This window comes from Bubalus kerabau, chromosome 20 (assembly GCF_029407905.1).
Source record: "Bubalus kerabau isolate K-KA32 ecotype Philippines breed swamp buffalo chromosome 20, PCC_UOA_SB_1v2, whole genome shotgun sequence".
Lineage (NCBI taxonomy): Eukaryota > Metazoa > Chordata > Mammalia > Artiodactyla > Bovidae > Bubalus > Bubalus kerabau.
Window position 1 is genome coordinate 15,037,341 of NC_073643.1, and position 23,447 is coordinate 15,060,787.

General features: G+C 45.2%; 1 protein-coding gene across 6 annotated transcripts in view; it reads left to right on the top strand.

Annotated features, from left to right (window-relative positions):
* The first annotated feature begins 10,164 nt into the window (after nt 1–10,164).
* Nucleotides 10,165–23,447, top strand: part of ZNF621 (zinc finger protein 621) — a 50,130-nt gene continuing 36,847 nt past the window's right edge. Inside the window, exons 1-5 of one of the 6 annotated variants that reach the window (XM_055558440.1) lie at nt 10,244–10,373; nt 11,082–11,165; nt 18,435–18,561; nt 19,097–19,201; nt 20,532–23,397. In XM_055558440.1, coding sequence (XP_055414415.1) covers nt 11,142–11,165; nt 18,435–18,561; nt 19,097–19,201; nt 20,532–21,496 — 1,221 coding nt within the window. In that variant the 5' untranslated portion in view covers nt 10,244–10,373; nt 11,082–11,141 and the 3' untranslated portion in view covers nt 21,497–23,397. Of the gene's footprint in view, nt 10,616–11,081; nt 11,166–11,602; nt 12,360–18,407; nt 18,562–19,096; nt 19,202–20,531; nt 23,398–23,447 lie in introns of those variants that run through there. The other 5 variants (XM_055558432.1, XM_055558433.1, XM_055558435.1 and 2 more) reach the window with 5 other exon arrangements.

The following is a 23,447-nucleotide window of genomic DNA, read 5'->3' on the forward strand; positions in this document are numbered from 1 at the left end:
CAAGAGACTGCTGCTGCTGCTAAGTCGCTTCAGTCGTGTCCGACTCTGTGCGACCCCATAGACGGCAGCCCACCAGGCTCCCCCATCCCTGGGATTCTCCAGGCAAGAACACTGGAGTGGGTTGCCATTGCCTTCTCCAATGCATGAAAGTGAAAAGTCAAAGTGAAGTCGCTCAGTCGTGTCCGACTCCCAGCGACCCCATGGACTGCAGCCTACCAGGCTCCTCTGTCCATGGGATTTTCCAGGCAAGAGTACTGGAGTGGGGTGCCATTGCCTTCTCCGATACAAGAGACTAACAGGCACAAATCAAACTTATTTACCCAACTGTGGTCAGAGCTTCCACAATATGCAAAGATGCCTTATCCAGAATCATTGTAAAGAAAAAGTCAAAATGTAGGGGAAATGACAGTAACTATGGTTTCATGATCATATTTCTGACACATGTGTTGCAGAAATCAGTACTCAAGAAACCAAGCACCACACTCGGAGAGTTGGAGAACTCAGGATTATTATTCCAGCGGGCCCAGGGGAGTTAACACTCCGAGCTCTGAGCCCCGAACAAAGTGGTTACAGAGATTTTATAGACAGACTATAGTGGGCAACACTAGCTGTTAATAGGCTGGTTTAAACTAAGGGGTTTTGCACACGGGAATAGCAGTCAAGATGGGGAGGGGGGTGCCTCACCTTTACATGGACAGGCATGATTAAGCAGCTTTGCAGGGGCTGGGCATTTGCAAAGAGCAGGACAAGGGTGAGAGTTAAGCTCCAGTTCCTAGTATTGTAAGTCCCCACTTTCTGAGACTACGTGACCTACGTGATCCAGACTTTGCAAGGAGCAAGCTGAGTTACAGAGGTGCGAAGGAGCAGGAGGTTATGTAAAATTTTAACTTTTCCTCTTCACATGCACACCTATAGAGATGTGTGTGTGTGTTGGAAATAATATATATTTATATGTAATATGTGTATGTGTGTGTGTGTATATGTATATAAATTTTGTCCTATTTATTTCTCCAAAACACCATTTAACAAGAAGGGGCTCAAGGCACCTGAGAGGATTATAACAAGGAAGGGCGGGACTAAGGACTCTTGCAGAAAAGAGGAACTTCTAAACAGATTATACCATGAGAGGAAAGCAAGAAGTGTAGAAAAAGTAAACAGATCTGCTCTGGGCTGGAAGTGGCTTTTGAGTCTTCCCAGCCAAGAGAGTTATGATTTTCTGACTTTTGGTAACTTCTGTTTTCCCATTTATTTCTTCCTTTACTCATTAATTCAACAGGCATTTAGGGTTTCCCCCTGTCGTTAATTGAACATTATTAATCAGCCTCCACAGCGCCTACTAGGTGAAGGGTGAGTAATGGGCCATTCTTTCTAACTCAGGGCTCAGGGTTGTCAGGTGTCTGGCACTTCATTAGATGTTCTAGAGTTTTTTTTTAAAGGGCCATAATGTAGCTCACAGAAAGGATAGATGTGTAAAAATAAACTTACACATAGTGTTCTTTCACAACTTTCTATTTTTTTTCTGAAAGTGAAATAACAGTATAACCAGTTGACCTCCCCCACCCCTGCCGATTTGCTTGAGGACTGCCTGCTTCCCTCCAGAAAGGTATGGGGATGTCATTTTACCTGAGTTCCGTTCTGAGACAGTTGCATTGACTGATGACTTGCTAAGTATGTTATTTAGGATCTGTTTAAGAATAGCAGAGACCCACTTGAATTAACTCAGATATACTTAATTTATTATGACTCCCGTGTGTATCCTGGCACCCAAGGGTGAGATTACAGCAGAGGGGTCTGGAGGCTGGAAACCCCATCAGAACCTCATGCAGCACTCAGGCTCAGTCTAAGCAGGCTTTGCACCTTCCATCTCTTCTCCCCTCTTTGAATTCCTGTTTTCTTCATCTCCAGGCACAGGGCAGAATTTGCTACAGGTCCCATGTTTACAGCTCCATTCTAGGGACCAACCCAAGCATAATCTCCCAGGCTTGAGTCATATTCTTAGGAAAAACAATCTTAATTGTCCAGTTTAAGTGCTCACTTCTGGCCTGCTCTCCTCTGAGGGTAGGGTGGTTCACACAATGCAATGAGCTTCTGGGGTCCTGCCCTGTGGAAAGGGAGCAAGTACCCAAAAGATATCTGTGGCCGACTTCTTTGATGGCCATCTGTTGTTTTTTTCTTCTTTTGCTGTGCCACACAACTTGTGGGATCTTAGTTTCCAACCAGGGATTGAACCCAGGCCTGGGAAAGCATAGAGTCCTAACCACTGGACCACCAGGAATTCCCTACAATCTTCCTGTCATTCCTGTAGTCCATGTCTCCTGGCAACAAAGGTAACTTCAGGGAAGCTTTGGGCAATTTATCTTTGACAATCTTCCACCGGATGCACTGACCATCCTCCGTTAACATTTCCTGGCTCATAGTGAGCTCAGTCTGTGAGTTCAAATTCTCCTTTTTGATGGCTTGTGGCTGACCAGGATTGGGGTAGATTTGCTGGTGGGCTTATGTGAAGTGACTTCCCTTATGGCTTAGCTGGTAAAGAATCTGTCCACAAGGCAGGAGACCTGGGTTTGATCCCTGGGTTGTGAAGATCCCCTGAAGAAGAGAAAGGCTACCCACTCCAGTATTCTGGCCTGGAGAATTCCATGGACTGTATAGTTCATGGGGTTGCAAAGAGTCGGACATGACTGAGCGACTTTCACTTATGTGAAGTGGGGATATGCCGCCAATGATTTCTTCTGTGCTCTATGTTCGGGGTAAACAGGTACTTCTGGTCATGGACTGAGGGAGGCTCTGTGGTTCTTGGATCTTTTTCTTTGGGATGTATGTGTGTAATTAATTCAGCAGTGGCAAGGCTGACTCTCTAGTTATAGCTCTCCATCTTGTTCATTTCTGTTTATAGTTCTCCTGCTTTTCGTTCTCTTTTCACAGTCATTCCAATGTGGAAGCTGGGTTGCTGATAAGAAAAACAAATAGTGGCATGATTTCTCCCCTACAGTAGCTTCCACTGCCTTGCCTCTGAAAGGAATAGGCCTCTGGAAGAGTATTTCCTGTGAATAACATTCGTCTGGTAGAGATTTACAGGAACATCTTTACCTGATCATGACCTGCCCTCTAGAACAAAGGCTTTGACATCAAGAAGTCTGCAACAACTAACCACGCCCCTCCCTTACCTTTCCTATAAAAGGGCTTTGCTGAGAACTTTTGGGTAGCTTGGGGTTTTTAAGGCATGGGCCACCCATCTCCTTGCTTGGCTGTGCAATAAACCTTTCTCTGTTACAGACTCTGAGATTTTGGTATTGTTTGGCCTTACAATGCGTTGGGCACATGGACTTGTGGTTCCCTAACATTTATAGGTGAAGGTTCAAAGGCCTAGCCAAGAAAAGGCTTACAGGAGCCTGGCTAGAGTTTGGTCAAGGACAGAATCTTTATCAATGGTTATGGTCACTGGACACTGATAGGGCCCACATGGCATCTCATTGTTAAGATGGCTCATTATGTTGAGCTCAAAAATAAAGAATAAAATCACAGTGAACCTTGAGACTGAGCAAACTGCCCAAACGACATTCTGTTTTCTCACTGGCGCCTACCTTCTCAAAGCTACGAGACCACCAGATTCCAGACCTCCTGCTACGTGACCACAGGACTCAACTACAGGCTAAAAATTAACCATCCTTTCAGAGAATTTTTCATTGGTGGGGTATAAGAAAGACCCTGTAAGAAAGGGAGGATGCTGGTTCTCCTTAAGGGCCAGTCACCCTCTCATTTCTCTCTAATAAATTTCCCTTTTCTTGCCTGATTGCCCGATTTGCTCTCTTTTTCTTTGCACTCGCCCTTACTGACACATTCAGTAAAAATTACTTTCTGCTCCAACCCAAGCAGTCACTGAGGCTAGGACCCTCCTTTAGCCGAGACTCAGTTCTGGATAATGGAGTGTTGTGGTAAATTTTTAGAAGCCTTGTGCCCTGCCATTAAGTGGACAGAGCAGTTAAAACTCCATGGGTGAGGCTTAGGCTGCCATGGAGTCGTAGAACAGTCATTGTTCTAAGAGTTAAGGGAGTCCAGGGATGGTGGTGAGAGATGTGAAGGGGAGTAATGCTCACATGGACTGCAAGAGAGGGGCGGTTTCACTCAGAGCTCTTTCCTCCTTACTTAGATCTGAGACTCTTCCTTTTCTCAAATCTGAGAGCCATGCAGAAAGCCAGGGGACCGTGGCCATGCTTCAGAAGGCATGGTCAGAGGGGATCTGGCTTCCTGACAGCTTTTCTTAAATTAGTGCTCAGAGAAGTCAGCGCCAGACTCAGGCCTGCCTTTGACAAGCAGTTATGGCAGGTGTAGATGAGTGTCCACCCAGGTGGGGTTGTGTTTGGGGAAATGTGGTTTAAAGTGAGATGAGATTATCCCAGTGGCAGATACCTTTGTCTACAGTTCAGTTGCTCAGTTGTGTCTGACTCTTTGTGACCCCATGGACTGCAGCACGCCAGGCTTCCCTTGTCCATCTCCAACTCCTGGAGCCTGCTCAAACTCATGTCCATTGAGTCGGTGATGCCATCCAGCCATCTCATCCTCTGTCATCCCCTTCTCCTCCTGCCTTCAATCTTTCCCAGCATCAGGGTCTTTTCAAATGAGTCACTTCTTTGCATCAGGTGGCCAAAATATTGGAGTTTCAGCTTCAGCATCAGTCCTTCCAATGAATATTCAGGACTGATTTCCTTTAGGATTGACTGGTTGGATCTCCTTGCTGCCCAAGGGACTCTCAAGAGTCTTCTCCAACACCCCTATTCAAAAGCATCAGTTCTTCAGTGCTCAGCTTTCTTTATGGTCCAATTCTCATCCATACATGACTACTGGAAAAACCATAGCTTTGACAAAATGGACTTCTTTTGGCACAGTAATGTCTATGCTTTTTAATATGCTGTCTAGGTTTGTTATAGCTTTTCTTCCAAGGAGCAAGCATCTTTTAATTTCAAGGCTGCAGTTACCATCTGCAGTGATTTTGGAGTCCAAGAAAATAAAGTCTGTCACTGTTTCCATTGTTTCCCCCATCTATTTGCCATGAAGTGATGGGACCAGATGCCATGATCTTCGTTTTTTGAATGTTGAGTTTTAAGCCAGCTTTTTTACCCTCTTTCACTATCAGGAGGCTCTTTAGCTCCTCTTCGTTTTCTGCCATAAAGGTGGTGTCATCTGCATATCTGAGGTTATTGATATTTCTCCCGGCAATCTTGATTCCAGCTTGTACTTCATCCAGCCCAGAATTTCACATGATGTACTCTGCATATAAGTTAAATGAGCAGGGTGACAATATACAGCCTTGATGTACTCCCTTCCCAGTTTTGAACCAGTGTATTGTTCCATGTCGAATTCTAACTGCTGCTTCTTGACCTGCATACAGATTTCTCAGGAGGCATGTCAGGTGGTCTGCTATTCCCATCTCTTTAAAAATTTTCCAAAGTTTGTTGTGATCCACACAGTCAAAGGCTTTGGCATAACCAATAAAGTAGATGTTTTTCTGGAATTATTTCGCTTTTTCAATGATCCGATGGATGTTGGCAATTTGATCTCCAGTTCCTCTGCCTTTTCTAAATTCAGCTTGAACATCTGGAAGTTCTTGGTCCACGTGCTGTTGAAGGTTAGCTTGGAGAATTTTGAGCATTACTTTGGTAGCGTGTGAGATGAGTGCACTTGTGTGGTAGTTTGAACATTTTTTGGCATTGCCTTTCTTTAGGATTGGAATGAAAACTGACCTTTTCCAATCCTGTGGCCACTGCTGAGTTTTCCAAATTTGCTAGCATATTGAGTGCAGCACTTTCACAGCATCATCTTTTAGGATTTGAAATAGCTCAGCTGGAATTCCAACACCACCATTAGCTTTGTTCATAGTGATGCTTCCTAAGGCCCACTTGACTTTGCATTCCAGGATGTCTGGCTCTAGGTAAGTGATCACACCATTGTGGTTATCTGGGTCATTAAGACCTTTTTTGTACTGTTCTATGAATTCTTGCCACCTCTTCTTAATATCTTCTGCTTCTGTTAGGTCCATACCATTTCTGTCCTTTATTGTGCCCATCTTTGCATGAAATGTTCCCTTGGTATCTCTAATTCTCTTGAAGAGATCTCTAGCCTTTCCCATTCTATTGTTTTCCTCTATTTCTTTGCGGAGGAAGGCTTCCTTATCTCTCCTTGCTATTCTTTGGAACTCTGCATTCAGATGGGTGTATCTTTCCTTTTCTCCTTTGCCTTTCGCTTCTCTTCTCTTCTCAGCTATGTGTAAGGCCTCCTTAGACAACCAGTGTCCCTTTTTGCTTTCTTTTTCTTGGGGATGGTTTTGATTGCCACCTCCTATAGTGTCATGAACCTCCTTCCATAGTTCTTCAGGCACTCTATCAGATCTAATCCCTTGAATCTATTTGTCACTTCCACTGTGTAATTATATGGGATTTGATTTAGGTCATACCTGAATGGTCTAGCGGTTTGTTTTCCCTACTTTCTTCAATTTAAGTCTGAATTTTGCAATAAGGAGTGCATTATCTGAGCCACAGTCAGCTCCCGGTCTTGTTTTTGCTGACTGTATAGAGCGTCTCCATCTTCGGCTACAAAGAATATAATCAATCTGATTTCGGTATTGACCACCTGGTGACGTCCATGTGTAGAGTCATCTTTTGTGTTGTTGGAAAAGGGTGTTTGCTATGACCAGTGTGTTCTCTTGGTAAAATTCTTGTTAACCTTTCTCCAGCTTCATTTTCTACTCCAAGGCCAAACTTGCCTGCTACTCCATGTATCTCTTGACTTCCTATTTTTGTATTCCAGTCCCCTGTGATGAAAAGGACATCTTTTTTTTGGTGTTAGTTCTACAACGTCTTGTAGGTCATCATAGAACCATTCAATTTCAGCTTCTTTGGCATTAGTGGTTAGGGCACAGACTTGGATTACTGTGATATTGAATGGTTTGCCTTGGAAACAAACAGAGATCATTCTGTCATTTCTGAGATACAGACAAGTACTGCATTTCAGACTCTTTTGTTGACTCTGAGGGCTACTCCATTTCTTCTAAGGGATTCTTGCCCATAGTAGTAGATATAATGGTCATCTGAGTTAAATTCACCCATTCTGGTCCATTTTAGTTCACTGATTCCTAAAATGTTGATGTCCATTCTTGCCATCTCCTGTTTGATCACTTCCAGTTTACCTTGATTCATGGTGGCTCTGATGGTAAAGCATCTGACTGCAATGAGGGAGACCTGGGTTCAATCCCTGGGTCAGGAAGATCCCCTGGAGAAGGAAATGGCAACCCACTCCAGTACTCTTGCCTGGGAAATTCCATGGATGGAGAAGCCTGGTAGGCTACAGTCCATGGGGTTGCAAAGGGGCAGACATGACTGAGTGACTTCACTTTCACTTTTTCTTTCATGGACCTAACATTCCAGGTTCCTGTGCAATATTGTTCTTTACAGCATTGGACTTTACTTCCCTCAGCAGTCACATCCACAAGTGGGTGTTGTTTTTGCTTTGGCTCCATCTGTTCATTCTTTCTGGAGTTATTTTCCACTAATCTCCAGTAGCATATTGGGCACCTACTGACCTGGGGAGTTCATCTTTCAGTATCCTATCTTTTTGCCTTTTCATACTGTTCATGGGGTTCTCAAGGCAAGAATATGAAGTGGTTTGCCATTCCTTTCTCCAGTGGACCGCGTTTTGTCAGAACTCTCCACCATGACGTCTTGGGTGGCACTACACGGCATGGCTCATAGTTTCATTGAGTTAGACAAGGCTGTGATTCATGTGATCAGTCTGGTTAGTTTTCTGTAATTGTGGTTTCCATTCTGTCTGCCCTCTGATGGAGAAGTGTAAGAGGCTTATGGGAGCTTCCTGATAGGAAAGACTGGAATCCGGGTCTTGTTCTGATGGGCGGGGCCATGCTCAGTAAATCTTTAATACAATTTTTTTGATGGGTGAGGCTATGTTCCCTCCCTGTTGTTTGGCCTGTGGCCAAACTATGGTAGGGGTAATGCAGTAATGGTGACCTCCTTCAAAAAGACTTATTCCAGCCCTGATGTATTCAGTGCCTCTGACCCAGCAGTAGGCCACCGTCAATCCACGCTTCCACCACAGATTCCTGGATACTCACAGGCAAGTCTGGCTCAGTCTCTTGTGGGGTCGCTGCCCTATCTCCTGGGTCCTGGTGTGCACAAGGTTTTGTTTGTTCCCTCCAAGAGTCTGTTTCCCCAGTCCTGTGGAAGTTCTGTAATCAAATCCCACTGGCCTCCAAGGTCAAATTCCCTGGGGGTTCTTAGTCCTTTTGCCGCATCCCCAGGTTAGGAAATCTGTGGTGGGTCCTAGAACTTTTGTAACAATGTGAAAACTTCTTTGGCATAATTGTTCTCCTGTTCCAGAGAGAATATGATTTTCAGAAGATCCATGTAATTGCTTGAGGTGGAAGCATCTACCAGTAAAATTTTCTGGGAGCTAGAAATCCACATTAGTTCACTCCTGTCTTTGGCGGCCGTGAAATTTAGATTGAGTAGAGCATGAATCTAGGAGGGACAGGAGGAGGACTGCAAATAACATGACATCAGGCACTTCAGACAATTGTTGGGGAAATACAGGAGGACTGAATAGTGCAGCAGAGGCAGTGGGCTACGGAGCCAGGCAAATTACAAAAGGGAGCTGGGCTGGAGCAATGTGTGGCAGATGCTTAATTGCAGCAGAATTTGAGTATACAGTGTGTGAAAGGCCCCCATCATAGGGCTTCCTAGATGGCAATAGTGGTAAAGAATCTGCCTGCCAATTCAGGAGACATAAGAGACATGGGTTTGATCCCTGGGTTGGGAAGATTCCCTGGAGGAGGAAACGGCAGCCCCTTCTAGTATTCTTGCCTGGAGAATCCCATGGACAGAGGAACCTGGCGGGCTACAGTCCAAGGGTCGCAAAGAGTCAGACATGACTGAGCAACTGAGCACAAAAGGTCCCATCGTGTGGCATTTGAAACAGCAAAGGAGAAGTCCCTGATACTGCAATGCCTGTGGTTACAGAAGAGAAGCCATTCCTGGTTCAGTTTCTATTCAGGGCCTCTGTCACGTAGTTGCACTAACTACAAGATGCCTTTGTAATTAAACTCTTCTGGATAGTGATGCTGAATTTCTCCAAGTTGGGCCTGGAACACACATACAATTATATGGTGGGAAAGGGCTCTAAGAATAAATGCTAATCGCTGTTTCCCTAAACTGTGCCACAGGTTGGAGCCCCAGCAGGACTTGTACCTCTAAAAACGTGAATTCATTTAATTATTAACCTTCATTTATTATTAATAGCCCTTTGTGGGGGGTACCCCCATCATACCCATATAATAGACAATGAAACAGGCAAAGCAACTTGCTGCTGATCCCCCAGTTATTAAGTGGTACAGCCAGGTTTCTGGAACTAGCTAGTTGATGCTCTCAACCCACACACATTTGGCCGCTGAAATGGTGGGCACTACTCTTCCCATTTCCAATTCTCCCACAGTGGTGTGGACACAGGACCCAGGTCGCCTGGGCACATTTGGAGCAACGGATGTACCTCAGTTATCTTGAATGGCAACAACAACTGGCATAGACCAGAGAACCCAGGGTAGTCCTCAGGACTGAAACCATTCAGCAGTTGGAACCGGAGTCCCAGGCAGATCAGTGGTGAAGAATCAGCCTGCAAATGCAGGAGATGCGGGTTTGATCCCTGGGTCTGGAAGATCTCCCTTGAGGAGGAAACGGCTACTCACTTCAGTATTCTTGCCTGGAGAATCCCATGGACAGAGGAGCCTGGTGGACTGGTACACCGTTGTCCAAATATGAGTAGGTCTAGTTCTATCCTAAACGTCCCACACGCGTCTAGGTCCTAGGAAGGGAGAGGGCTTTAAAAAGGTAGATGGAAACCATGGTTTTCCTAAGGGCTGCCCGGCCTAGGACACAAGCACGATCCCTGGCGTGGGCCTCTGAGACATGACACAGCAGGAGTCCCTCTCCCCTAACTGCACAGCCCAGACTCCAGAAGACCCATGGAGAAAATGAGGCAAACAGCTGATGAAGCTGTCCGTTAACTGCGGCCCCACCTGCGCCCTGAGGCCGAGATCTGAGTAGATTAAGGCGTCAACAGTGCCGCGACACGCCACCCCTAGTCGGCTCAGCGGTTCGAGCACAAGGGTGGAGGGACCAGCCCTAAGCGCGGCGTTACGGCGCCCACCAGTGACGTCACGGGCAAGTGCCGGCCAGAAGCCCGCCCCTTCGAGTCACGTGAGGTTGCGCCGCCCGGACCACCGAAATGCGCTGCCCAGAAGTGCGCTGGGTGCCCGCGCTCGCTTCTGTGTGGGCTGTGAGAGTGCTTCTTGGGGTTCGGAGGGGAAGAGGGTAGGTTCTGGCGAGTTTTTCGTGCCAGTCTCGTCCGGCGCCGGCTTCCTCGTTTTCCTTAGCGCCTCGTCAGCACGCTGCCCTGAACTCGCTTCTCTCTGACCGGATGCCCCGGCGTCTCGGCCTCACAGAAGCCGCAGAGATGGCTGCTGGGCCTCCTAGAGCCCCGGTCCAGACCTTTGCCACCGAGGCGTGATCCTTTTTTGTTTGAAAGAAGTTGGCCCAACAGTTCCCCGTGGCCGGTACTGAAGTTTCTGATGTTTGGGGTCTCCTGCTTGCTTGGGTGGAGAGCCTCTTGGGGTCTCCCGTCCCCTGATAGCTCTTGTGACCCTGAATATTTTACTCAATCCAAATCCAGCCACCCTTGTCTCCTCTCCATAGGCACTTTTGGGAGTCAGTGACGTGGTCCCCATAAGCACTTTTTTAGGTTTTTAAGTTTGTTCAGACCCAGCACTGTAGGGGCCGAATGCGTCATGTGTGTCTCGGTCCACTCGGTGTGAATGGTCCCAGGAGCGCTCTTGGGCAGAGGAGGCAGGTGGTGGATTGTCCCGAATACCAGCTAGAGCAATTCATGAGGAGGTGGGGACCATCAGCCAGTGGAGGGCTGGTAGAGACTCCTGCCACTGCTGGAAATGAGACGGAAGACTGTGGGCGGTTGTTGGTGATGTAGAAAAGAGACCATTGCGCTCATGGCTCTTCTTGTCTTAGCTTTTAAGGTTCTTGCTTTTCCAAACCGGGAAGAGTGCACAGAGCCAGGGGACATCAGCCATGCTCCAAACCACTTGGCCTCAGGTGAGCCTACCTTCATTTCAGTCTTAAAGGTCATGTTAGCTATCAGGTCATTATGAAGGGACTGAAAAGGCCTAAGTTGGAGAGGCTGTGGTTTCCCTCTTGAATCCATCCCCAGGGCTAAGGTTGTAAATACGTGGTGGAGGAGGTAAGAGTCTTGTGTGTAGAGTGGAGAGTTTGGATATATAGGTTTAAGTAGAAAAGGGGGGACCCATGTCAAGAAATTCCACCAGAACATGAAAATCGAGATAATTTGAGGTATTCTATAAATAAAAGTTGTGTGCAGAGATATAGAAAACAACTTTGCCTAAAGGGAAGCATGTGGGGGTGGAGTATAAATTAGGAATATGGATTAGCAACAACAAAAAAATAAGGTTGCTAGGTGAGAAACCGCTTGAGAAAAATTCTTAATTGAAGAGATTGCTCCACAAATACTAGGTGTATCCCAGAGAGACCTGCATTGTTCTTTCCATATGTGCTTTCAGACTAGGCACATAATACTGAATAATGCAGACAGGTTCTCCTTTTTCATGGAGGGTACTTTTACCAAAAACAAGTTGATATCATAAGTACCTGTTGCTCAAGTACCATGCTTCCTAACAGTGAGGGCCTCAGGTGGGCAGCATCAGGATCACTTGGGTGCTCATTAAAACCGCCATTTGCTAGGTGCTACCCTAGATCAGTAATCATCCTGGGGAGGAGGGTAGGTCGGGTCAGGAATCTTGTAGCAAGTTCTGTGGGTGATTCTTATGCACCCTCTCAAATTTGAGAAGCCTCAAAGAAGCTCCCTTTGAAGGTAGTCGTCAGGGAAGCCCTCATGGAGGTGGTCACATGAGCTTGAGACCTCATGAAAGAAGTAAAAATAGGCTGGACAACTACTGGAGAGAGAGCCAAAGCCGAGCTTTCCAGGGAGTATAGCAAATGTGTCAGCCCTGAGGTAGGGGAGAAAGCTGGGTGTATTCTAGAGACAGAGAGAGGTTAGAGGAGGTAGTTCATTGTGAGGTGGGACAGTTAGGCACGTGTTTTGGAGGTCACTGTGAAGACTCTGGTCTCACTTCTGAGTTCAATAGGAAGACCCTAAAGGATTTTAAGCAGGGCATGTGAAAGGGATGGATTTACATATCAAAAAGATTTTTGGCCCATAGTGGTGACTTGCTTGCAAGAGTATGAGTCAATTAGGAGGATGTTGCAGTCCAGGTAAGAGGTTAAGTATTGGTCTCCCTGCTCTCTCATCTTTCTTTTTTTAGTAGACTCTTTTTTTTTTTTTTCCCAGTGAGAAATTTTAGGTTCATTGTATAATGGCGCAAAAACCACAGAGTCCCCAAATGCTTTCTGGCCCCATACGTGGATAGCCCATTATCAGAGTGGTACATGAATTCAACTGATGAACCTACATTGACATAGTCACCCAGAGTCCATAGCTTGCACTAGGGTTCATTCTTGGTGTTGTACATTCTGTGGGTTACATGTGTATAAATGATGTGTATTTACTATTATCATATCATACAGTGTCTTTTCACAGGCTCTAAAAATCCTTTGTCCTGCCCTCCTTTCCTGGCAACTGTTGATCTTTTTGCTTTTTCCAAAATATTGTGTAGTTGGTATCCTACCTTTTTATGTTGGTTTCATTCACTTAGTAGTATTCTTTTCAGGTTCCTGTGTGACTTTTCATGGCTTGATAGCTTGTTTTCTTTTTAGTGCTCTATAATGCTCCATTGATTATACCACAGTTTATTCACCTACTGAAGAACCATTTGTTTGCTTCCAAGTTTGGGCAGTTGTGAATAAAGCTGCTATAAACATCTTTGTGCTTGTTTTTGTGTGGCCATAAGTTTTTAGCTCATTGGGAAGATACCAAGGAGTCTGATTGCTGGATCGTATGGTTAGAATGTGTTTATTCTGGTTTTGTAAGGAGCTGTTAAACTCTCTTCCAAAGTGACTGCAGCAGTTTGTATTTTCACCAGCAGTGAATGAGAGCTCGTGTTGCTCCACATCCTCACCAGTGTTTGGTGGTGTCAGTGTTTCGGATTTTGGTCATTCTACTAGGTGTGTTGTGGTATCTCATTGTTTTAATTTGCATTTCCCTGGACACATAAGTTGTAGAGTATCTTTTTGTATACCTGTTTGCCATCTGTATAACTTCTTTGGTGACATTTGTGTTCAGGTCTTTTGCCCACTTTTTCATTGGGTTCATTTTCCTGTTGAGTTTTTAGAGTTCTTTGTGCACTTGGGATAATAGTCCTTTCTTATGTGTGTCTCTTTAAATGTTTTCTCACTATCTGTGACTTGTATTCTCATTTCCTTGAAGTATTGTCCTTTTAGGGTACGGTTTAATTCCCCGTCATCTTTTCTTTCAAAAATGTATTTCCTTCAAAACCTTCTCAGCTCTATGATGAGTTACTTTTTTTTCAGATGACTTTAAATGAACCACAACTGCTGCATAAATCTCATTGATTTTTTTTTTTTTTTTGGTGAAGAAGTTGATTTTATTGGAATCGTAGGCAAAATTGGGGATTGACTTCTTTACAAGTTTGATTCTTCCCATTTAGAAACACTGTATAATTTATTCAGTTCCTCTTTTATTTATTTTAATAGACATTTAGTTTTCTTCATCTTGGTTTTACAGGTTTTTCTTGGGTCTGTTCTTAGCTCTTTTCATATGAATGGCATCTTATTTTCTCCCATTTTGTCTTTTAACTGTTTATGGTGATACTTAGGAAAACTAATCATTTTGGTTCATTTATCCTATATCTAGGTAACTTAATGAATTATTCTGTCAGTTTTAAATGCTTTTCATTGTCTTGGGTCTTGGATATTTTTTAAAAAGATAGCTATTTCATCTGCAAGCAAAGATATTTATGTTGCTTTTCTATATTTATGTGCCTTCTCCAATCTTTTTAAAAAAATTATTTATTTTTAATTGAAGGATAATTGCTTTACAGTATTGCATTGGTTTCTGCCAAACGTCAACATGAGTCAGCTATAGGTTTACCCATGTTCCCTCCCACTTGACCATCTCTCCACCTCCCTCCTCATCCCACCCCTCTAGGTTGTTACAGAGCCACAGTGTGAGTTCTCTGAGTCATACAGCAAATTCCTGTTGGCTATATGTTTTACATATGGTAGTGTATGTTTCCATATTGCTCCCTCCATACCTCCCAATCTCTCCTCCTCCCCTGCCTCCAGCCATGTCCATAAGTCTGTTCTCAATGTCTGTGTCTCCATTGCTTCTCTGCAAATAATTTCATCAGTACCATCTTTCTCAGATCAGATCAGTCGCTCAGTCGTGTCCGACTCTTTGCGACCCCATGAATCACAGCTCGCCAGGCCTCCCTGTCCATCACCAACTCCCGGAGTTCACTCAGACTCAACATCCATCGAGTCAGTGATGCCATCCAGCCATCTCATCCTCTGGTGTCCCCTTCTCCTCCTGCCCCCAATCCCTCCCAGCATCAGAGTCTTTTCCAATGAGTCAACTCTTCACATGAGGTGGCCAAAGTACTGGAGTTTCAGCTTTAGCATCATTCCTTCCAAAGAAATCCCAGGGCTGATCTCCTTCAGAATGGACTGGTTGCATCTCCTTGCAGTCCAAGGGACTCTCAAGAGTCTTCTCCAACACCACAGTTCAAAAGCATCAATTCTTCGGCGCTCAGCTTTCTTCACAGTCCAACTCTCACATCCATACATGACCACTGGAAAAACCATAGCCTTGACTAGACGGACCTTTGTCGGCAAAGTAATGTCTCTGCTTTTGAATATGCTATCTAGGTTGGTCATAACTTTCCTTCCAAGGAGTAAGCGTCTTTTAATTTCATGGCTGCAGTCACCATCTGCAGTGATTTTGGAGCCCCAAAAAATAAAGTCTGACACTGTTTCCACTGTTTCCCCATCTATTTCCCATGAAGTGATGGGACCAGATGCCATGATCTTCATTTTCTGAATGTTGAGCTTTAAGCCAACTTTTCCACTCTCCTCTTTCACCTTCATCAGGAGGCTTTTTAGTTCCTCTTCACTTTCTGCCATAAGGGTGGTGTCATCTGCATATCTGAGGTTATTGATATTTCTCCTGGCAATCTTGATTCCAGCTTGTGTTTTTTCCAGCCCAGCATTTCTCATGATGTACTCTGCATATAAGTTAAATAAGCAGGGTGACAATATACAGCCTTGACGTACTCCTTTCCCTATTTGGAACCAGTCTGTTGTTCCATGTCCAGTTCTAACTGTTGCTTCCTGACCTGCATATAGGTTTCTCAAGAGGCAGGTCAGGTGGTATGGTATTCCCATCTCTTTCAGAATTTTCCACAGTTTATTGTGATCCACACAGTTAAAGGCTTTGGCATAGTCAATAAAGCAGAAATGGATGTTTTTCTGGAACTCTCTTGCACATGTTGGCAATTTGATCTCTGGTTCCTCTGCCTTTCCTAAAAGCAGCTTGAACATCTGTAAGTTCACGGTTCACATATTGCTGAAGCCTGGCTTGGAGAATTTTGAGCATTACTTTACTAGCGTGTGAGATGAGTGCACTTGTGTGGTAGTTTGAGCATTCTTTGGCATTGCCTTTCTTTGGGATTGGAATGAAAACTGACCTTTTCCAGTCCTGTGGCCACTGCTGAGTTTTCCAAATTTGCTGGCATATTGAGTGCAGCACTTTCATAGCATCATCTTTCAGGATTTGAAATAGCTCAACTGGAATTCCATCACCTCCACTAGCTTTGTTCGTAGTGATGCTTTCTAAGGCCCACTTGACTTCACATTCCAGGATGTCTGGCTCTAGGTGAGTGATCACACCATCGTGATTATCTGGGTCATGAAGATCTTTTTTGTACACTTCCCATCACTTCATGGCAAATAGATGGGGAAACAATGGATACAGTGACAGACTTTATTTTTGGGGGCTCCAAAATCACTGCAGATTATGACTGAGCCATGGAATTAAAAGACACTTGCTCCTTGAAAGAAAAGCTATGACCAACCTAAACAGCATATTAAAAAGCAGACACATTACTTTGCTGACAAAGGTCCATCTAGTCAAAGCTATGATTTTTCCAGTTGTCATGTATGGAGGTGAGAGTTGGACCATAAAGAAAGGTGAGCACTGAAGAATTGATGCTTTTGAACTGTGGTTTTGGAAAAGACTCTTGAGAGTTCCTTGGACTTCAAGCAGATCCAACCAGTCTATCCTAAAGGAAATCAGTCCTGAAAGTTCATTTGAAGGACTGATGCTCAAGCTGAGGCTCCAATACTTTGGCCACTTGATGGGAAGAACTGACCCATTGGAAAAGACCCTGATGCTAGGAAAGATTGAAGGCAGGAGGAGAAGGGGACAACAGAGGACGAGATGGTTGGATGGCTGACCAACTTGATGGATATGAGTTTGAGTAAGCTCTGGGAGTTGGTGATGGATGGGGAAGCCTTGCGTGCTGCAGACCATGGGGTTGCAAAAATTTGGATTAACTGAGCCACTGAAATTATATAGCATCCCTGTTCAGGGTACATATGGCTGCAGCAAGGATTGTCTATGTGATTATCAGTCCATTCGGACAGTCACAGATCAGTTGCCTCACTGTCCCAACAGCCTTAAATGTTTCTCCCCTGTCCCAAACGGTTGCCTCAATGTGGGATCTCACCCCTCCTTCAGTTCACCCCCAGGTGCAGTCCTCTTCACACTCCTCTTTTCCCCCCGACTTCTTTTGTCCTACAGAGTTTGCATGGTTTTATATATTCTTTTCTGGTGGTCAGGTACTCCTGCTTGCTCTCAGCTGGTGTTCTGTAAGATCGTCTGTGTGTGAAGGTATATTCCTGATGAATCCATGGAGAGAGAAGTACTCCTTGTCCACTTATGCCTCCACCATCTTGGATCTCCTGAACATTCCTATTTTTAGTTTTTTAAGGAACCTCTGTACTCTTCTCCAGAGTCTGTATCAATTTACTTTCCCATCAGCAGTGTAGGGAGGCTCTCTTTTCGCCACACCCTCTCCAGCATTTATTGTTGGTAGATTTTTAGATGATGGCTCTTCTGATCAGTGTGATACCTCATTGTAGTTTTGATTTGCATCTTTTCACGTGCTTCCTGGCCATGTGTATGTCTTCCTTGGAGATGTCTGTTTAGATCTTCTGCTCATTTGTGATTCGTTTTTTTTTTTTTTTTTTTTTTTTATTGAATACATGAGCTGTTTGTAAATTTGGGACATTGATCCCTTATTGGTAATATTGCTTGCAGATATTTTCTCCCACTCTGTGGGTTTTTTCTTTGCTAAGGCTTTTGAGTGTAATTAGGTCTCATTTTTCTTCTTTCCATTACTCTGGGAGATGAATTGAAAAAGATATTGACGCGATTTATTTCAGAGTGTTCTGCCTATGTTTTCCTCTAAGAGTTTTATAGTATCTGGTCTTACATTTATTTAATCTGTTTTGAGTTTATTTTTGTAGATGGTGTTAAAGAAAGGTCTAATTTCATTTTTTAAAATGTGTAGCTGTAGTGGGACTATTTCAAAGGAGTGGCTTCTCTGCATGTAGTGGAAGCTGGTGGAGAAGGCTAGAGAGAAACTAGGGCGGGGAACATATGTGGTTGTACACATGTATTTTTGCTGAGCAGAGACAGGGAGAGTAGTTGGTGTACAGAGAATAAGGTGACAGGTTATGGGTGCCTCAGACTTCCCTGGTAACTTAGCTGGTAAAGAATCTGCCTGCAATGAAGGAGACCCTGGTTCGATTCCTGGGTCAGGAAGATCTGATGGAGAAAGAATAGACTACCCCCTCCAGTATTCTTGGGCTTCCCTGGGGGCTCAGATGGTAAATAATCTGCCTACAATGCAGGAGACCTGGCCTTGATCTCTGGGTTGGGAAGATCTCCTGGAGAAGGGAATGGCTGTGACTCCAGTATTCTGGCTTGGAGAATTCCATGGACAGAGGACCCTGGCAGGCTACAGTCTATGGGGTTGCAAAGACACCACTGAGCAACTTTTACTATGGTATGTCAGGGCAGCCCATGCTAGAGAGACAGCTCCATGGAGACGGGAACATAAGAGGTTGATACAGTTACAGCCTGGAGAGCCCCTGATGCCAGGCTTTGAGGTTTAGAGCCGCAGAGCTGAGCAGGTAGGAAGCCTTGGTGATCCACATTTGAAGGTGGGAGCCAGTGCTCTTGTCCATAGAACAGACCTGCCACAGGGCTCAGAGTCACAGACGTTGGCAGGTCCATTTCTTCCCTGAAGCTCACACTGGCCCCCTCTGACCCTCACTCAGAGCCTGAGCAGGAACCTGTTGTTTCAGGAGCCAGTGACCTTTGAGGACGTGGCCGTGTACTTCACCCAGAACCAATGGGCCAGCCTGGACTCTGCACAGAGGGCCCTGTACAGGGAGGTGATGCTGGAGAATTACGCAAATGTGGCTTCTCTCGGTAAGGTCTCTCAGTGGCCCTCTGATAGTTGATGTCTTCCTCAGATGTCTTGGGAGTTCTAGTAGTCCTCAGGGTTCTGTGGAGATGCTGGGTGGGGTTTCCCTTGGCTTTGAAGTTGGACTTTATTCCTTCCCAAGGAAGAGCGTGGTTTTGGACCCTGAGGGAAAGGACTCTTGGGGTGCCCCCGGGAGACCTCAGTTCCTCCGTCCTTGCAGTGTGGTGGATGTGGGCCCTCTCCTGTGTGCAGGAGCCTCCCAGGATATCGGTACATTCATCCTTCCTGAGGGGATGTCCTTTCTTCTGAGTCAGGGCGAGCTTGCACTTCTTCCCTGGGAAGAATCACTGTCTCCCTGATCTTTGCATGGAGTGCAGTTTGGACCCCTTCCTCAGAACCCCTGTGTGGCTCATTGGTCCCCCAGGCAGTCCCCTTCTCCCCCCAACTCAACTTGCCTGCCTTGGGGTGGGCAGTGGGATCTCAGTAACAGCTCTGGACATCTCCCCTCAACTTGTCTGTCTCTCTTTCTTGTTGGAGTAGTGTCTCCATTCCCCAGACCTGATCTGATCTCCCAGCTGGAGAGAGGGGAAGCTCCATGGGACCCCGATCCCTGGGAAGCAGAGGATTTGAGAGGCATCTGTCCAGGTGAGTAAGGGGACTTAGCACCTTCTGGTTTCGCCTTCCTGGTTTACTGGAAATGTTTCTTCTGCAGTGGAGAGCAAAGCTCCCTGTAGCTGACCCTCTGACCTGTATTGAGTTCCCATCCCAAACCTGTAAGGACAGTTTTCATGGCAGGGTGGTAGGGTTTCAGCCATACTTTAAGGAAAGTGTGATTCTGTGCATCAAACTGATTGATTTGTACCATAGCTATGATTTTATTTGCCTTTTTAGTGTTTATATCATTTTTAGTATTTTAAAGTTCCTGATGCCTTAATGTTGTGTTTTACAATGAATTTGTTTTAAATGGGGCCATAGAGGAAAGGGCAAGAATACTACCCCATTTCCACACTGAACACACACACCCACTTACCCTAAAATTTCCTGGAATCTTTGCTGATGAGTTAGTCCTGGGAGGTTTTAATTATTTGGGTTTTCTTTACTGATTCTCAGGTGGCTCAGATGGTAAAGAATCTGCCTGCAATGTGGGAGACCTAGGTTCAGTCCCTTGGTTGGGAAGATCCCCTGGAGAAGGAAATGGCAACCCACTCCAGTATTCTTGCCTGGAAAGTCCCATAGATGGAGGAACCTGGCAGTGGAGAGCAAAGAGTTGGATGCGACTGAGCAAATTCACTTTTCTTTGCTTTAGGAAGAAACTTTCCAGGCCTCACTTCTCACACATATTGTGATACTGTAAAAAGTGGTTTCTTTAGCAGTAAAACCACGGTGGCCTACAGTTCTCCAATCAACTTGTATTCCCACTGACTTTCTGAAATAATCTTTTATCCCAGAATATTATATGAAATATTTAAAAGTAGAATTGTCAGGCTGTTATTTAGAATTCAAAATTGGGGTGGTTTCCTGGCTTCCAGGTGGGGCATTGGGGTCCATCGTTTCTCTGTGTTGCTGGGCTTCTCAGCTGCTCCCCTTCATCTCACTGATGTCTTTTCCCTCCTTGGGGGTCTCCCTCTCTCTCTTTTGAAGCCTGTTTGCATTTCTCTCTGTTCCCTCTTACCTCTGCCATTCTTTTTCCCCTCCTGCTTCCTTTCCTTCCCACCCTTGAAGTTCCCATTTGCCCGCCTCACCTGCCCTGGCTCATTGCCCGGCCCGTCCTTGTAAGAGGCACTCCTGGACTGCAGTGTCATCACTTGTCCAGCTTATGCTGTTTTTCTTTTTCTCTCTTATCCTCTCTTACGGAGGCTCATAACCATCTCATGGGATATTTTTGAAATATCGCATCCTACGAGAGAAAACCAGGACCACTGCATCCCATTCCTTCCAGTTCAGTAACGAGGAAACTTGTGGTTTCTTTGGTCAGGTGGTGAGAGGGGCATCAAGACAGAAGAGCCAGCGGTAGAGCAGCAAGCCTCCGAGGGCACAGAGGCCCATGGCAGGCCCGTGGGAGGGCTTCTCACGAACGTGTCTCAGCACTTGGATTTTGAAAACAAGGCAGTGTGGCAGACTTTCAATCTGAATCCCAATCTGATACTTCGAGGTGGCATGAAGTTCTACAAATGCAAAGAATGTGGGAAGATCTTCCGATATAACTCACAGCTCCTTCGGCATCAGAGTAGGCACACTGGGGAAAAGCCTTTCAAGTGCAAGGAGTGTGGCAAAGCTTTCAAGTCCAGCCAGAACTGTATCATACATGAGAAAAATCACGTTGGCAAAGGACCCTATGAATGTAAGGAGTGTGGCAAAGGTCTGAGTTCCAAAACTGCCTTGACCCAGCATCAGAGGATCCACACGGGGGAGAAGCTCTATAAATGTAAGGAGTGTGGCAAAGGTCTGAGTTCCAACACTGCCTTGACCCAGCACCAGAGGCTACACACTGGGGAGAAGCTCTATAAGTGTAAGGAGTGTGGGAAGGCGTTCACCCAGAAGATCACCTCCATTCAGCATCAGAGAGTTCACACCGGAGAGAAGCCTTATGAGTGTAAGGTGTGTCGGAAAGCCTTCAAGTGGTACCCCAGCTTTCTTCAGCATCAGAAAAGGCACCGTGTGGAGAGGCCCATCAAGGCTTTTGGGCCGCCCCTGCTGCGTCCCCAGGGCCCCTCTGCATCCTTAGCTCCCGGGTGTCTCCCGGGCCCGGGCTCTGCTCCTGCTGTGGCCGTGGCCTTGCCACACACCGTCCTCATTCCTGCCTCCGGGCCCATGTTCATGCTGCTGCCCGCCTCTGGGGTTCTTTCTTCCCCTGTCCAAGTAGTTCGTGTTTTCCAAGGTCTTCCTCCCGCTGTGAAGCCTTCCCCAGTTATTCTGACCCCTTCTCCTCACCCCCCGTGACCTCTATCTTGGCACTTCTCTGGCTGTTACAGCAGATCTCTAACCTACCTTCAGCTTGATCTGTAGCTTTTACACTGTACCTGTGTTCCAGCTATTTGAGCATAAACCCCATTGTAATCGAGATACATCTAAAGACTGTGTTATATACAATATATTCTCTTCTGGGTAGAAAATGGAAACACTTGACTTTGATATTGGTCCCTTTCAGACTTGAACAGTAATGAGCATATCTGCATCATGGGGCTGCTCGTGGGTGAAGTGCTGGTAGGACACTGGTGAAATAGGGATGTTTGAGAGAAGATATCCCCATGTCAGGCCCCTGTGATGTGAGAGAAGCTGCCTGGGAGAAACAGGAGGCATGTGAGATCTGTCAGAGTTTAGAATTGGCCTGAGTTTCCAACCAGGGCCTTTAGAAATGAATGCAGGTGGTTCAGTGATTGAAGGTTCATGGTGTCTTCATGCAGTGGAAGTTGGGTTGCCTTTGACACAGATCATTGAGGATCTCGTATGTCTCTGCAAAAAATCATGTGGAATAACCAGTTACAAAACATGTATTGGGCTTCAAGGGTGGCTCAGGGATAAAGAATTCACCCCGAATGCAAGAGAAATGGGTTCAGTCCCTGGTCCAGGAGATCCCACATGCTATGGAGGAAGTAAGCCCCTGTGTTGCAGCTACTGAAGCCCGAGAGCCCTAGAGCCTATGCTCTGCAACAAGAGAAGCCACTGCTGTGAGAACCCTGTGTACTGCAACCAGAGAGTAGCCCCTAATTGCTGCAGGTAGAGAACAGCCTGTGCAGTAAGAAGACCCAGCACAGTCAAAAAAAAAAAATACATGTACACAGTGATAGCAATTATTTATATGATTGATAGCAATCATGTCTTGAAACATGAAAGGTTTTTTTTTTCAAAATCTTTAGTTTTGCCCTTGATATGTAGTTTCCTTTTACCTTTGGTTTCCTAAGCGCACACACACCAAAGCATTCATCTTTGCTCCACCCATTGTGTACATTTTTCTTGGTGGGCGTTCTGGTTTGCTGTTTGCATTTCCTTTTCTCCAGATAGCATAAATTATGAGTTTGGCAAATTACTAAAGAAATAGGAGCAAAAGATTTGCGGGAAATCTGAATATGCCTGTGTAATGTTTTTAAAATAATTTTTATTTATTTATTTATTTTTGTTGGCACTGGGTCTTCATTGCTGCACTGGGCTTTCTCTACTTGTGGTGTGTGGGCTTCTCATTGAAGTGGCTTCTCTTGTTGTGGAGCACAGGCTCTAAGATGTGTGGGCTCAGTAGTTGTGGCACATAGCCTTAGTTGCCCCACATTATGTGAAATCTTCCCAGACCTGGGATCAAACCTGCAGTCCACCAGGCTCCTCTGTCCTCCACTGTCTCCTGGAGTTAGCTCAAATTCTTATCCATTGATCGGTGAGGCTATTTAACCATCTAATCCTCTACCTTCTCCTTCTGCCTTCAGTCTTTTCTAGCATCAGGGTCTTTTCCAGTGAGTCAACTTAGTATCAGATGGCTAAATTATTGGAGCTTCAGCTTTAGCATCAGTCCCTCCAATGAATACTCAGGGTTGATATCCTTTAGATTGACTGGTTTGATCTCCTTGCAGGTCAAGGGACTCTCAAGAGGTTGTGACAGGTTAGTGAAGTAGAACTTTGGATTGTTCTTGCTTTTGACTTTAGATGAGGTCTTTTATAACTATGCAAAAGACTATGTGAAGTAATTCCTGGGAAAAGAACTGAGCTATGCATTACAGGCACACCTTATTTTATTGCACTTCATTATATCTGTTTTGCATATACTGTGTTTTTTACAAATTGAAGGTTTGTGACAACACTGCATTATTGGAAAATGGCTAAGATATTTTAGCAATAAAGCAATTTTTAATTAATGCTGTTCCTTTTTTTTTGACATAATACTATTAACACACTTCACAGATTG